Here is a 16892-nt window from a genome sequence, read left to right on the forward strand (position 1 = left end):
CAGAGGGGAAGATCACCTCAATCCAGTCCTTGACTGCACTGATTTGCAGGGAAGTCTCAGTCCACGGCTAGTTTTCTCACAGTGCCATGCTCTAGACGGCTAGGGCTCCCACCTGAGACCCTGAGGTGTTTCCTTGGGTCCTGCCCCTTGAGGAATTCTGAACTTCCATTTTTATCTCCTTCGTACCATGATACTGGTGGAAATTCCACTCTCTTTCAGCCACACTCTGCTTTCCCTCATAGTGTCATACATGCACATGGCTTAATTTGCAAATGTCTTAAGGGGAAATCCTGAAGCAAGGATCCAACACACTCATCAAGCCACTCCAGGATATTGGCTCCTTAAGTCTGAATATGTGGACAGCCCACATTACTTTCTTCTTTTTCTTCTTCTGATCTCCCTTCCGTTCTTCCTGCCCCATCTTCTCCTCCTCCCTTTCCCCCTCCCCTCCCCTCCTCCACCCCTTTCTTCCTCGCCCTCCTCCTCCTCCTTTTATTTGATTGCCAGATTTGTGACACTACTTAGAGTGTTGCTGTTTTCCCTGACCCTCCCCAGCTACCCTGTCCCCAGCTTCCCAGTCGCTTGTGCCTTGCCAAGAACTGGCAAATGCGCTAAGAGGAAAAGGTAGAGAATCAGTTTCATTCCAATAAGCTTCTCTCTCTCTCTCTCTCTCCCCCTCTCTCTCTCTCTCTCTCTCTCTCTCTTTCTCTCTCTCTCGCTGATCCTGGGGGTCCTAGGTGCATAGGTACTTCTCCAACGACCTCAAACAGAATTTCTTTAAGCCAGCGTTTATTTTGTTGTTTTCAGGGTCAGTGCTGCTTTGCTACAAGCACTGCACTATAACCGAGAGAGGAAATCTTCTACAACTTCCAGATAAATTATATTTCCCTCCTTTATTTCTTACAAACAAACAAAAGCAACCAAAAAGACTGGGTCACTGGTACACACTTGGACTTTTCTTATAATACTTAACTGACTGTATATTGAAATTTCTTGCCGGAAGCATGTGCAAAATATTGTCTGCCGTGAGCTGAACAATCATCATGCCTGTCCAAGGTCCAAGAAACTGATGAAGTTGGATCCAGTCCCCCACTTTAGTTAGATCACCACTTAGATCAACATCAAAACCAAACACTTTTCCAGATTCAGGTCACTAATATGAGGCAGAAGAGATCAGTTAAACCATTAAACACTAATTTATCTGGGGAATGTTGAAAGTCAGCAGTGGTACAGTTAGAAGTGGAAATAATACCAGATTTCTCGGAGATTCGCTGTGGGTCCAGCACTGTTCCTCGGGGCTCTACTGTGCAAGAACTTATTAAGTCCACATAACAACCAATCTGGTTGCCATCAAGTGCTGCCCATCTGGGGAGGCAGAGGGGCTGCTTATTCGCTGGCCGCCTGGCCAAGGTTGTCTGCAATGGCGCCAACTGCTCAGGGAACTCGACTCACCTTCACCAGCGCCAGGAGGACAGGGTCCCTGCGGACTCCGACCTCATCTTCAGGGTGCGTTTAGATGAGGGATTCGCATAGGATTTCTTCTCTTCCCTTAATCTGTTTCCACCTCTCCCTCTGTCTCTTCAAGACCGTTTTTGGATCCTGAGTGGACAGGACTTAAAGGAGAGGCTGCCCTTCTACTACCTGTGTCTTCCTGCCCGGACGTTACTGCCCGCGAGGGAGAACGAGAGGAGCCGGAAGGGCAGCGGGTGCCCGAGAACCACAAAGTCGCCGTGTGCGCCCGCGCGCACCGCGCCTCTGCGTCTCGCGGGCCGCGGGCCGCTGGCCAATGAACCCACGCCGCCCGAAGCTTCTCCGCGGGCGCCACGCGAGGTGTGGGGCTCCCGACTCGGGGAGAGGGGCCCCGTTGAGGCGGCCCGGCCCTGCCCCCGGCCCTCGAGGACAGGCCCGGAAGAGGTCGATTTGGACCGGCGGAGCCAAGAAAAGTCTCAAGCGCGGCCCAGCCCCACGCTCCCGAGGTTAAAGGTCTCAAGCCCTGAACCCTTGGCTGACCGAGGGTCGCGAGTTGAATCGATCTCTACGCCTTTCTCAGGAGAGTCGAGGGCCAAAATCAGACCAAGAAAAATATGTGTGGATCAAAGTGCTCAATTAATCAAAGAAAAAATACGATTTTCTGACAAATTGGAAGTGTGGTGTGAGAGAAAGACCGGCGTAAAAGAGATGTGTGTTTGGCCTGAGCATACGGATCATCGCCTAAGGCGGGAAAGCTGCAATTGCTGCAGGTTTTAGGGGAAAGACCCGGAGTTTCGTTCAGAGCCCTGGGGCCTTCCTTGAAAGCCTTTTCCACCCAGGCCGTCCCCCTTCCCACATCCGTCGTCCTTTATGATACTGGAGATACTGAGTCTCACTCTGGGAGCCTCCCGTCCCCTGCCTCCTTTTTTGGAAGACAAAATTCCAAAGGTTTGCACCACTCGAATGTTTGCTTTCCAGCTATCGGTCAAGGTCCTGAAAGCATCTGGACCACACTCATCAAAGGAGTAACTGACCAACAGCAGTCCTCTGACGTGCCTGAACTTCTGACTTCTGAATTCATTCAACTCGGTTCTCTGGCAGCTGGGATGGAGTCCCCTAAAGAGCCCTCTAGGGAAACTCGCTAGAGGAACGTTATGGAACTTAGGCGTGGGGAATTCTTAGTAGTCAAGTCTCAGAGGTGTCATTGGAGCACCCTGGCCTTTGTACAGGCACAGCTTTGGATTCCAGAGCCCAGGTGGGAATTTGTAGCCTTGAGGAGGAACTGGATCCTAGTTGCAGTTCTGGTCCACACCACGCTCCCAAACCACAAGGGCTCTCAGTGTAGTTGGGAGCGGTGGTGTCCCCAAGTCCAGGTGTGGTGGTTGCAGAACGTGAGCTATTGGGAGTGTTATGAGCTTGCACCCAACCTTGAATTTAGAACATCCGTAGTCCAATGGCAGTATCTGCGGTTTCATGTGCAGGACCCCGTGTTGACTCCTGGCCAAGGTATGTGTGCACAGGTAAGTCTGCTCCATGCAGAGACCTAGCAGCCAGGAGCAATGATGCTGTCAACTGAAGAAACTGTGGAGAACCCAGCCGTGATTTTGGAATAAAAGATATTCAAGAGTTCGTCTAAACAGTAGCTTGGCAACCTTGGGGGCCAGGCTGTGATCCTGGAGGGATTAGTGCTTGGCCTGAGGTGAAACAACCGCTGCTCCAGGTTGTATATTCCATGGAAAGTCGGTTCTGGGGTCTTTCTGTAGTGTAGAACATTTGGAAATAATCTCCTCAGCATATTCACCTACACCTCTGGCTGATCTAGACAAAGCATCCTCAGGTCACTGTTTAACCCTGATTTGCAAGCTGGCCCTTGGGCTGGTCACCAGTAGCTTCTCAATGTGCTGTAGGGATGAAGGAAGTGAACCTCCAGGAAGGAGAGTAGCCCTGGGGTGGGACATATCCATCCAAAAGTGGCTGAGATATTAGAGGCCATGGCCTCAGGGGTGCACAGAAGGGCAAGGCTTGAATGTACTAATCTATTTATTGCTGACAGGAAGCTTGAGGAGGGTACTGGGCTTTCCAAGTAAGTGGTGTTCAGAGTCTAGATGTATCAGGAGCCTGTGGCTTCCAAGCACACCAGGAGCCTGTGCTCAGCACCCCGCCCTCAACAGTGTCATTGGCTCCAGACAGCCATACACATGTGAGAGAAGAGAAGAGGCTGAACAAAGCCCTGGCACTTGTGTCCCCGAATTTTGACAGATGCAGTAACCTGAAAGAAGACAAGGGTGGTCAGAGGCAGTGGGAATCCGTCTGAATCTGTACAACATGCATTATAAATGCATTATTAAAGTTGTCAGTGAATGTATGTAGGTAGCAGTAATTATGAAGCTGTAGAACTGAGGAATGTGTTTCTTTGCTTGTGGCTCCCCCAACCTTCAAAGCCAGCAAAGCCTCACTGAATCTCTCACAAGCTTGGACTCTCTCCAACTCCCTAGTTCTGACCTCTTGACCCAGATTTAAAGGGTTCCTGTGATTAGATCAGTCCACCTGGATAATCTCCCCATTTTAAGGTCAACTGTATTACCTCTGCGAAGTGCCTTTTGCCATGTAATGTAATATAATTCTGCAAATAATAGCCATAAAGAAGCTGGAGTGGCTATACTAACACCAGACAAAATAGATAGGAGACTTTACAATAATAAAATGTCACCAGAGATAAAAAGTGATATTTTATAACAATAAAAGGGTTAATCCATCAGGATGATGTAATAGATTTAAACACAGTGCATCTAACAGAGTCCCAAAATACATGAAGCAAAAACTGACAGAATCAAAGGGAGAAACAGACAATTCAACAATAATTATTGGAGACTTCAATACCACACTTTCAGCAGTGGATAGAACAACCAGGCAGAAGAGCAGAAGGAGACAGAAGATTTAAATAATATGTCCTAACAGACACCTATAGACACTCCACCCAACAAGAGCAGAATAGAATTTCTCTCAAGTGCACTGAGAACATTCTCCAGGAGACTAGACACTAAGACATAAAATAAACTAAAATACATTTAAAGGGATTGAAGTCATATACAATTTGGGACATCTCACACACCAACACTACAGTCTAGAAGCAGGGTGTCAAGCGGGTTGGGTAGTCTGTCCTCCTTCCTTCACTTTGTCATGAATGTTCAGTAGAACTTATGGAGGTGGCCGTGGTCCCACATGTGTAGGCCATCAGCCTGGAAAAGCTAGGCAGCTGATGAGAAGAGATAGATATTTCAGGGGAGTTGCCCTAGGCTCAGGCTCACAAAACCAGGGACGAATTGATACCTAGGAAGTAAGCAGAGGTCAGGAGATCACTTTCTGTCCTGTCTGGCTGTGCCCCTCTTTAAAACCTCAGCTTCTATGTCACTAGATCCCACTGCTCAGGAGTGCTGTGGTCACCACCAACAACCATAGACCCATGATCTTGATGTTTACTATGCTCTGGCTGAGAATACAACCACAGGTCAATAGCTTTGGGTCAACACAAACTATCAGTCAGAGTTCTATGAACAACTGCTCTGGGCATAAGGAACAGCATTCATTTCCAAGTCATCCCAAATTAGGTGGCCACTGCGTGTTTCAAAGAAACATAAAAAAAGTATTTCAGTGACTTTGACAAGTTGGAAAGAAACCCTGTGGCGCTAGGATGACATTTACAAGTGACAAGCACGACATCTTATATACAGATTAAAACACAAAGCAACCTACAGGAGAATAGGAGGGCGGGACTGGAGGCAGAGAGGTCAAACCTGATTTCAAGTTTAATGAGAAGCCTACATGCTTCCCTAGTGAGTGAAAAGAAGCCACCATAACATTGGTCTCCAGCAAGAAGGTAAATAAAAAATAAATAAATAAATAAATAAAAATTAAAAAAAAAGAAAAAAAGAAAGTAAATAAGACACAATCTGGCTGGTAATCCTTATAAATTAATTATGCACCCACGGAGCACAGTATTATACTCAGGATTTTCTTCCCACAATATTAAAATGGTGTGGAGAAAACTAGAGAATGAAAGAAGAACACCAAGACTATCTAAAAGTTTTCAATTTTTCTTTTTCTTTTTTTGAAATTTTAAAATTTGTGTAAGGGTTGACAGGTAGTATTCATTTATAATTTAATTTTTTTCATATCTATTTTATCCCTTTTCTCTTTTTAAAGTTTCTTTTTCTCTCCTTTTTCTTTGATTACATTTTCCAGAACGTTGCCAATTTTACTGTATTTCATTATTTTTTTCTCAAAAGAACCAGATTTTAAAGTTTATTTCATTTTTCATTCTACTGCTTTTCTCTTTACTGACTCCTTCTTTTTATTAGAGCTTTGAGATATAATTTACATATACCAAAAAGTCACCATTTAAAAATATGTAGTTAAGTGATTTTTAGTATATTCACAACATTTTGCAACCATTCGGTTCATCATTTAAAAAATTTTTGCTTTATTATTTTCTTTTCTCTGCTTTCTTTGAAGTTGCACATTTTTGTTCCTTTCCTTGCTAGTTAGGCTAATACTTCATTTTTATTCCTTTAAAAATAATAATATAATTTTGACTGTGTATTTACCCCCTTAATATAACTAAAAGTTTTCAGTTTTCCTGTAAGAAAAGTGTCTTCATGACAGTCCTTAAGACAATGAAAGAATTTGGGAAAAATCTCGATTCCTTGGTGTTTTCTATGCTTGCAAGAATAAACAGTACAAAATAGTATTAAACTTTAGAAGGAGACAGGCCTGTGGTTTCAGTACAAAATACTGAGAGTAGCTGCTGAGCGGGTGTCCGCATCAGTGGTGACCTTCAGAACAGAGCCGGTGGCCTTGAGTCTCAGTGTGGCCTAGGCAACTAGAAGACAGGGGCTCCCAAGGTTCCATGACAGCGCCACCTTCCGTTTCTGTTACTGTGACTCCGCATGGTTACCTGCACACTGGGTCCTCCCTCGGGCACTCTTGTCAGAGCCTGACCTCTGAGCTTTGGCATCTTGTGCCTTATTTTTGTGGTTAAGGATTCTCAGTTGTGGAATGCTGACAAAGTCTGGCCTGAACTAAGTAATGAATTGCATCTGCATTCTTTACACCTGTTTAAATACATTTTTTCACTTAATGAGAGCTTATTGAGGTATAATTTACATACTATAAAACTCACCCAATATAATTGTATGCTTCAGTGATTTTTAGTAATTTACCAGGCAGTACGGCCATCACCAGAATCCATCACTTGTTTTTAATTTATTATTTGTTTGGGTTTCTTCTCCCCAGGTTTTGGCTCTACTTCATCCACCATAAGCTTCAGCATGGCAGTATCTCTCACCACTTTCTCTGGTCAGAGAAGTGAAATGAGCATCCTGGAAACCAACCAGTACTTGCGCTCCCAGCTGGAAAAAAGCAAACAGGACTTTCAAGACCTCACAGAGAAATTCCTCATGTCCCAAGCTACTGCCTACTCCCTGGCCAAACAGCTGCAGAAATACAGTAAGTCCTATGGGTTCACAGTCACCAAAGTGATAAATGATTGTCCATCTTCCCTCTAAGCACCTAAACACCTTCCAGACTTTCTTTTCTCTTCTTCATCCAATCAAATAAAATAAATCTCATTCTTATTATACTCCTAGAATGGTGGAAGTGGGTCGTTTACCCTCATTTTGCAGAGGATGGAAACACTGAGGCACAAAGGAGTAAAGTTTGCAGTGGGAGTGTATGGAGGAATCGAGGCTGAGATCTCGGTTCAGGCACTAAACTTTCTTTTCTCTCCCAGGAATACGTGTCAGATCCTTGTTGGCTTAAACATGTCAGGATTTAATTCAAACTTTTATGAGCACCCATTTGCAAAGCACAGTTCTAGCTGCACTCAGGGAGAAAGAAGTGATAGGAGATCCCACCTACCTTAAAGGAGTTTAAAGCGCTCTGTTCCCAAGTGAACCACAGATATCTGGAGATGAGAACATCAATAAGAGAGAGTGGAGGGTTGGAGCTGTAGTGACTGAGGAACAGGGGAGCAAGGGCACGAGAGGGACGGTGATATAAGGGGAGGATTCTTACTGACCCTGAAATTGAGTTTGCTTTCAAATTTCTACCATTATTTTTCAATAAACCAATGGGGGATAAAATTTGCTATCCAACTTACTGACATGGGCTGAAAAGTAGAAATTAAAGCCTACTTGTCAAAGAAGTGAAACGACAAGCTTTGGAGTGTGGGAATGTTAAGGTTTTTTTGTGGGGTTTTTTTTGTTTTTTTGTTTTTTGTTTTTGTGGTACGTGGGCCTCTCACTGTTGTGGCCTCTCCCGTTGCGGAGCACAGGCTCCGGACACACAGGCTCAGCAGCCGTGGCTCACAGGCCTAGTGGCTCTGCGGTATGTGGGATCTTCCCGGACCAGGGCACGAACCCGTGTCCCCTGCATCGGCAGGTGTACTCTCAAGCACTGCGCCACCAGGGAAGCCCTGAATGTTAGGTTTTTTAGTATCAGTTATTATAATCATAACACAGCTTTTTTTGAAACTGCAGAAGAAGAAAGATTTCATCCAACATCTTCGTGTAAAAGTAATACAGTGCAGTGATTAAGAGCATGTACCCTGGCACCAGGCCTCCTGGACTTAAACCCAAGTTGTTTATCTTCTCTCTGCCTCAATTTCCACATCTGTAATGGTAATAGGACTAGTGTCTACCTCCTCAGGTAGTGGTGATGATTACAGGATGATAATTCTCTAAAATCTACTACAACAGGGCCTCGGCAAACACTGTGTATTAGTTCTGCCTCCAGACTAACACACAGCACCGTTAGCATTTGAGCATATGTCTCTCAGACTTTTTTCCCTTCATACACATTTTTACTCAGTTTGTCTCCAGATAAACTTTAAAATCTTTGAGGGACTTCCCTGGTGGCGCAGTGGTTAAGAACGGGTTCGAGCACTCGTCTGGGAAGATCCCACATGCTACGGAGCAACTAAGCCCATGCGTCACAACTACTGAGCCCGCCAGCCTAGAGCCCATGCTCCGCAATGAGAGAAGCCACCGCAATGAGAAGCCCGCGCAATGAAGCATAGCCCCCACTCACTGCAACTAGAGAAACCCTGCACACAGCGACGAAGACCCAACACAGCCAAAAATAAATGAATAAATAAATTTTTAAAAAAATCTTTGAAATATTGGGGGATTATGGAAACTCTCAGTGTGGGACAACTCTCAGCCCTACAGTCCTTGGAGCCTTCCCCAAAACACGGGAAATTCCTACTCCATGCCCCAGGTTAATATTCTACTTAAGAGGCCACAAGGCTTGGTAAAGTTTTGGAGTCAGAACTCAGAGTATGTGAATTCTGACTTTGCTTCATTCCAGTTGAATCATCATGAGAAAGTTATTATACCTGCCTGTGAGCTTCTCTTTCCTCAGCTCTAACATGGGGAGGCTGAGGAATCAGATGTGGAAATCCCTGCGTAGAGCCTGCTACCGAGGTTACATCAGTCCCTGGGATGGACCCTCCCTCCTCCCTTGAAGGCAGTGACCCAGCAGCCTGTCCAGCTTTTCCCTGAGGCAGCATCTCTGTTTCCCCAGAATGTGAAGAGTACAAAGACCTCATCGAATCTGTGCTGGAGGAGGAAGTGCTGTTTGAGGAGGGGGAGCTGGCAGAGAAGATGAGACCGGCTGCAAGGCTTGGGTAAGGAGGAAGCTGTGTGGGAAAGTGTGTGAAGTGGGGGAGCCCAGGCTGATAGAATAAAGAGCAAATCTGTGCCAGGAGAAGGGCAGAAATGTACATGGCAGGCCCAGAACTAGACAAAGACAGCCTGCGGGGCTGTGGGAACTGGACGGTGGACTAGTTAGGCCTCTGGATTCTCCCTCAAATACTATATGAATAAAATGGAGACACATGCCTGGGTTGGAATACTAGCAATGTGGCTTCTAACTGTGTGACCTTGGGCAAATGTACTTAACTTTCCAGTGTCTGAGTTACCTCAGCTACCTCATCTGTAAAATGGAAATGAGAACAGTGTCTACCTCAGAGAGTTATGAAGATTAAATGCAAGCTCTCAACAAATATTTGCTGTAATTATTATACTTGTTCTTACTTTTTATAAGTGTGGTGATAGTCATCTTTTTTTAATATTAGATTTGGTTTTTAAAAAAAATAATTAATTAATTAATTTTTGCGGTACGCGGGCCTCTCACTGTTGTGGCCTCTCCCGTTGCGGAGCACAGACTCCAGACGCGCAGGCTCAGCGGCCGTGGCTCACGGGCCCAGCCGCTTCGCAGCACGTGGGATCCTCCCGGACTGGGGCATGAACCCGTGTCCCCCGCATCGGCAGGCGGGCTCCCAACCACTGCACCACCAGGGAAGCCCTAGATTTGGTTTGTTTTTTTTTTTTTTGCGGTACGCGGGCCTCTCACCGTTGTGGCCTCTCCCGTTGCGGAGCACAGGCTCCGGACGCGCAGGCTCAGCAGCCATGGCTCACGGGCCCAGCTGCTCCGCGGCATGTGGGATCTTCCCGGACCAGGACACGAACCCGCGTCCCCTGCATCGGCAGGCGGACTCTCAACCACTGCGCCACCAGGGAAGCCCGGATTTTGTTTTTATTAGTTATGCAGTCCTGACCTAAAGAATCCATTCTCGCAAAGGAGTACTGACCCCTGAGAGAGGCTTCTCGATGGTGGCTGCCCCAGGTTATGCAGCCTCAGGGCTGGGCCTTTGTAAGACTAGGCCCCTGGGGTGGTTGCAGCCTGGGGACTGCGAGGACCTCTACTCTTGACAGGCCCGGGGCTTGGCCATGGCTGGCAAGCAGACACTCCTAATTTCCAGCTTTCCGAAGTACCTTTCATGATAATAATGTTTCTCCTCCCCAACTTTGATTTTTTTTTTCTAAGTATCAGACAATGTGGAGTGTTAACTGGGAGGGGCATTGAGTAGATAGATAATTGAGCAGCTGTTGCCTACAAAATGAATTATTAATTTGCAAGGACCAGCATTGCCCATCCTTAGAGAGTTTCAAACATAGGGTAGATTGTGGCATTTAAGACGTCTTTTAACCTTGGTTAAAATGAAATCTGAGAAGCTCAATTGTGTAAGACCCACTAAAGCAGAGATATTTGATTGAAGGAGGCCTAGGTCTGGAGCCCTGTTTCTCCCTGGTCTCTGCCTTTACCTCCTCTGACACTTTATAGGAACTCTAAGGAATAGAGTTTGAGAGACAATCTGTAGAAGATCACTTAGTGGTGAGGAGATTCAGGCATCAGATGGGGTAGATGACAATGTCTAGTCTAGCATTAGGATTACGTGGTTCTACGTATTAACTGATTGCCTACTTGGGTGTATACACGCTACTGTGTACTGTTAAGTTGGGTAATACGGCCCTGTCTCCAGCCTCACAGAGCTCACATTCTAGATTGGAATCTATGAGAAATATTTGTACAATAATTAGAAAACTGTGAAATCCCACATAGAGTAATGCAATTGTTACTCAGAATTTTAATTGTTACTCTTAAGTGCCTCCTTACTAATTACGGCTTATCTTCTTGTCATTCAAAGGAATGCTCTTCATCTTGACCCTCTCACTGATTTTTCTTTTCATCCTTTCAATTAGTATCAGATGTACCTGTCCAATACTTCTGTACCTGACTTCCGCCCACACACACTTTCTGCATAATGCTTGATGTTGCATATGACATTGAAATGGATGTGGACTGAAGTGAGGAACTGCAAGGCTTCTTTTTAAAGCAAAATTAATAAAAAAGAAAGAGACAAACCCAATGCTATTTTACTCATTCCCTCTGTCACAGGCAAGGCTCACAAGCTGTGGAAGAATTCAACATGGGGAATTTCTTACGAGTAATCTAAGAGATATCTCTGCTGAAATTCCCATAACTTATCATTCATGACTTTCACTTTTACTTTTCTTTCCCACTCTAGGAGATATGATCCCCTAATTCAGGCTCAGGCCCGAGAACTGACCCACTTACGACAGAAGCTACAGGAAGGGAAAGGTGTCTGTTATTTTTTCATGCAGCATGCAAAGGACACAGTCAAGTCTTTTGAGAGCCTCCTCAGGAGCACTGACGTTACCTACTACCAGAGACAGAGATTCTGTGAGCTACTGGCCCAAGGAAGCCAGCTGGCAGAGAGACTTGCCAGCAAACTCACCACTGGTAAGTTGGCTTACAGGTGTCTGAGGACCCTTAGCTCCTCCCAAGGCCCTAGCCTCACATAAGATTCCGTGCCTCCACGACTCTAAGTGTGACTTTTTAGCCAGATGCCCTGCTGTTTTGTGCCAGTCTCAGCCAAAGGATAGTGACGCTGTCAGCTAGATAAACCTGGGGGTCCTCCCCTGGGCCCGAGGCAAGCCCCCACAGACATTTCCCGTTTTGGAGCCAGTGTTATGGCTGGACCAACCCTTGTGGTTCTTATTATGATTGCAAGATACACCTCAGCAACAACCATCAGGGAACTTTGAGAAACGTGAGGTGTATTACTCACACTTCCTGGAGGGTACACGGCTTCCCCCAGGGCCGCCCAGTGAGGTCAGGGGTAGAGAGGGAGACAGCACAGGCCTGTGATTCTGTTTAATTTGGGTTGAGGCTGGGGTGCCTAGGGTTTTGTGGGTTCACTATTTGTGAATTTAAAACAGAAGAGGGGGAATTAAAGTGCAGGAAAGAAAAACAAGCGGTCAGATACCAGTTATCTGAATCAACCAGGGATCTCTAAATCAAGAGAAACTTCAGAGGTGGGGCAGCCTGCTTCTTCATCTAGTCCTGTAGCTGCCCATGTGATTCTTTGAGATAGCTGTCTTTGAAGTGGATGCCTCAGGAATCAGTAATAATATCAGGCACTCGGGTTACAATTTTAAAAGAAGAGGACTGTCAGGTGCTTACACTCCATCTGCCGTTCACCTCACATTCTGGGGACCATGACAATGTGAGGACTGGCTGGGGGCGAATACAGGGGAGAATACCAGCCACATTGTTACAACTGCCTCCTTCATCACAGGCTTTTGGACCAGGAGGCAGCAGCCATCCAATCAGTTTTGGTTTTTAAGGATAATTGACATACAGTAAAATGACCCATTGTAGTATCAGTTCTGTGAGTTTTGAAAAATGCATACAGTGGTAAAAGCACCACCACAATCAAGATGTAGAATAGTTCCATCACTCCTAAAAGTTCCCTTGTGCCTCTTTGTAGTCAGCCATTTTCCCCAAACCCAGTCCCTGGCAACCACTGGGTCTGTTTTCTGTCCCTTTAGACTTTTCATCTCCAGAATGTATCAGTAGTTTGTTCCTTTTTTATTCCCTTATAGAGATGTACCACTTTTTGTTTATCCATTCATCCACAGTTTGGGCCAGTTATGAATAATAGCTGTTAAGATTCACATACAGACTGGTGGGAAGCAGCCACATGGCACAGGGATATCGGCTCGGTGCTTTGTGACCGCCTGGAGGGGTGGTATAGGGAGGGTGGGAGGGAGGGAGACGCAAGACGGAAGAGATATGGGAACATATGTATATGTATAACTGATTCACTTTGTTATAAAGCAGAAACTAACACACCACTGTAAAGCAATTATACCCCAATAAAGATGTTAAAAAAAAAAGATTCACATACAGATTTTTGTGTGAGGATACATTTTCACTTCACTTCACTTGGGTAAATATCTAAGAGTGAGATTGCTGGGTCATAGGGTGAGTGTACGTTTAACTTATAAGACACTGCTTTCTAGGTAATTAAGGTTGTGCATTTTCATTTTTGCTTCGTTTTTAATGAACATTTGTCTTTCAGAATAGGATTGTGTGATAATGATTAAATGGCAAAAACGAAACATGATTTTGTGCAATTAGCAAAAAGGTACTGCAAGCAAAATAAAAACGTTTCTTGGTAACACACATGCACACACACACACACACACACACACACACACACACACACACGAAGAAACTGCCAAGCTGTTTTCCAGTGTGGCTGTACCATTTCACACTCCCCCTAGTGATGAGTCAGCATTCCAACTGTTCCCCAACACCAGCTCTTGATATTTTCAGGTTGTTCTTTTGCTTTTTGTCTTTTAATAGGTGTGTGGTTGCCTATCATTGTGGTTTTTTTTTTTCATTGTGGTTTTAATTTTCATTTGCCCATTGACTAATGATTTTGAAGATCTTTTCATATGCCTATTGACCATCCAAATATCTTTGGAAAAGTGAGTGTTCACCTATTTTATCCATTTTAAAGTTGAGTTGTTTGTTTTCTTATTATTGAGTCTTGAGAGTTCTTTATATTTCTGGATACAGTTCATTATCAGATATTTGATTTGTCAATATTTTCTCGCGGTCTGTGGCTTATCTTTTCATTCTCTTAACTCCCTTTCAGAGAGAAGAATTTCTTAATTTTGATGAAGTCCATCTTATGGATCATAAGTTTGTAGTTCTATCTAAGAACTCTTTGCCTAAAACAAGGTTCTTTGCCTTTCCATGTAGATTTTACAATCAGCTTGTCATTATCTATTTAAATCCTGTTGGGATTTTGAGTGTCATTGCTTTAAATCTATGAAAAGTTTGAGGAGAATGGACATTTTTAATAATATTGAGTTTTCTAATTAATGATCATAGTGCCTTTTATCAAGTTGAGCTATTGTTTGTTTTCTTTTATTTATCCGTATTTCAATGAACAAACAAACCTTCTACTTACTGTTTTATGATGGCGACTGCGGACATCAGAGAAGAAACTATGTCACCTAACACAAACATGAGCAGGCACGGTACAGCTGAATAAACCTTTCAACTTATTTAAGGAAGTTCCTCTTTGTTCCTTATTTGCTGAGAGTTTTATTTTGAATTGATGTTGAGTTCTGTCAAATGCTTTTCGTTCATCTGTTGAGATGATTTTATATATATATATATATATATATATATATATATATATATTTTTTTTTTTTTTTTTTTTTTTTTTTTTGCGGTACGCGGGCCTCTCACTGCTGTGGCCTCTCCCGTTGCGGAGCACAGGCTCCGGACGCGCAGGCTCAGCGGCCATGGCTCACGGGCCCAGCCGCTCCGCGGCATGTGGGATCTTCCCGGACCAGGTCACGAACCCACATCCCCCGCATTGGCAGGCAGACTCTCAACCACTGCGCCACCAGGGAAGCCCCCAGATTATATGTTTTCATTATGTTGAGTACTTTTAGATTGTACTGTGGACATTTTGAATATTATATTGTGAGACACTGGGTCCTGTTAAAGTCCTCTGAAAATTATTTCCTAGCGGGCAATCAACCCCTTCTAGGTTCAGACTGCAAGTTCTGTCTCACCTTCTATGGGCAGTAGTTCCAATGTCAGTTTAGTGTTCAGGGCCTTTGATGTGTTGTTTGGGTCAGTCCAGCAAATATGTCACTAGGTTTAGTTTGCACTAGCTAGTGTTTTATATGGTAATTCAGATCTCTAATCCTTTGCCATGATTCCTTGGGTCTGTTCCACACATGTTCAGTTTGGGGATGAGCCCTGGGATTTTTGACAATTTGTAGACAGCTTTCCAGCCTCTCCCCTCTCTGGCATTTCTTCCCTACTTTCCAGTTCCCAAGTGTTCTTTTTCCAAGTCCCTCTGTTCAGAAAGATTGGGTTCTCCCAGTCGTTTCTCCTGTCTCACTGTCTTGCAGTTCCACACGACTAGGGCTACTTTAAGAGCAAGGAGGCAAGAAAATTGAGAAAGAAAAAAAAAGAGGTGACACTCTTCACACTTTTTAGACGAGAGGTCCCTTTTGGACTAGAGAGCTAGATTCTCATTTGTGGTTAAGGTCCCTGCTCAGCTGCCTCGACAATACGGTTCTGCAACTGGGCTGGTCTCTGGGCAGGGTCGGGAGAGAAAAAAAAAGAGAAACGGAAAAGAAGGGAAGATTCTCTTTACAGTCATCAGCATGCAGAGGTCCCCTGGTCCAGTCAGTTGCTTAGAAACAGGTGGTTTCTTCTAAAGTATTTACTCCTCAGTGGCTGCTGCAGGGTCTGTGTGAGAGGAATAATGGGACTCACAACCATGGTCCATCAACCAAGTTTGTGGGGGAAATGAAGGTTACAGCTGAAGAAGTATAGAATACAGCCAGGCAAGTATCCTGTGTGCTGGGGAACAGGACGCATCATGGGGACGATTCACCACACCAGCAACAGTGTTCATTGTTGCTCAGGAAAGCCTGCCAGGCTACTCCTCTAAAGACACGACCTGAGCCCTCCTGGAAAAATTCTTTCAGAGCGTTATGAACAAACATGTAGGCATTAAAAAATAAATAAAATTCTAAAATTCGAAATAAATAAAGTAACCCCCCCCCAAAAAAAAACCAAACATGTAGGGTATTATGGCTCTGTCAGATAGGCCCTTGTATTTGTAAGGCATGAAATGGGACCTGCTCAATTTCCTACTAGCCGTCTCTATTTTTGGTTCACAGGAAATCATCATGATAGGAAGGATGAAGACGGACAGGAACCACTGGCACCCAGGTAACTCTGAATGATGAAAGGGCTGATAATGGAATGGTGAAATCTAGAGAGGATTCCAGAAGCAAGAGACCCAGAGGCCAAAGGTCCCAGATCCAGGAGAAACCAGAAACTGCTGATTGTACCTATTTCATTCGTTCATCATACAATGATACGTCCTATTAATCCATGTTTTCTGTTCTCTTTGCAGTTCTTGTATTAGTTACCATTTCTTAGTAATTCCTCAAGCTAAGTTAACTAGAGTCATTCTGACCTAAAGGTAAACCAGCCAGAGATCCCTGGTTTCTATTTTCTAAAAACCTGCATGGTTAAAAGCTAAAGTGAGATGCCTATCTGGTTTCTGCACAGTTTCCTGAGATATGTTGGCAGATGTTTCATAGCCAGAAATATCTTGAAAAATAAAGTCAATCATATCAAACATTTAGAGAGAGAGAGAGAGGTCTAAAAGCTGCAAGAGCCCTAGGAGGTTATATTGCCTCAGCAGCCATTATTCAATGGACTCCTTCATATACTATTACATAAAATTTGTCCACAGCATTTTAAAGCCAATATTATAGGTCTCTGTGTGTTCGATGTGTCAGAGTGTATTTTAGAGGAGTCGTTGAGTCTACTTCCTCATCCGCGTTATGAGGTCAGTACACTGAACACTTGCTGCTCTCTCTCCTACCCCAACTCCAGGCACACTATAACCCCAGTCAGAAGTGGATTGTTATGCTTTCTCTCTCTGAGAGGATGGCCCCTTTGGTTTCTGGTGCCTCTTCCATGAGCTTCAGATCAGGACCAGCTGTGAGGCTGTGGTTCCAGGTTGCCTTAGTTTAATCTCCTGTCTTGCCGGCCCTCCACCCTCCCTCCTCTCCATCCCCCACCCAGGCTCAGCAGGGGGCTCCAGGAGGAAGAAGTGAATGAAGTCCTGGAGGACTCACTGGATGAAAGGTATCTGACTC

General features: G+C 44.6%; 1 protein-coding gene across 1 annotated transcript; it reads left to right on the top strand.

The window, feature by feature from the left end:
* Positions 1–6797: 6797 nt before the first annotated feature.
* On the top strand, positions 6798–16767 carry NBPF20 (NBPF member 20). The gene is made up of 5 exons (XM_065895736.1): positions 6798–6975; positions 9052–9154; positions 11399–11634; positions 15900–15951; positions 16722–16767. The coding sequence occupies exons 1-5, from the start codon at positions 6798–6800 to the stop codon at positions 16765–16767; spliced, it is 615 nt and encodes a 204-aa protein (XP_065751808.1).
* The last annotated feature ends 125 nt before the right edge of the window (positions 16768–16892 follow it).

Source organism: Phocoena phocoena, chromosome 1 (assembly GCF_963924675.1).
Source record: "Phocoena phocoena chromosome 1, mPhoPho1.1, whole genome shotgun sequence".
NCBI classification, from domain to species: Eukaryota; Metazoa; Chordata; class Mammalia; order Artiodactyla; family Phocoenidae; genus Phocoena; species Phocoena phocoena.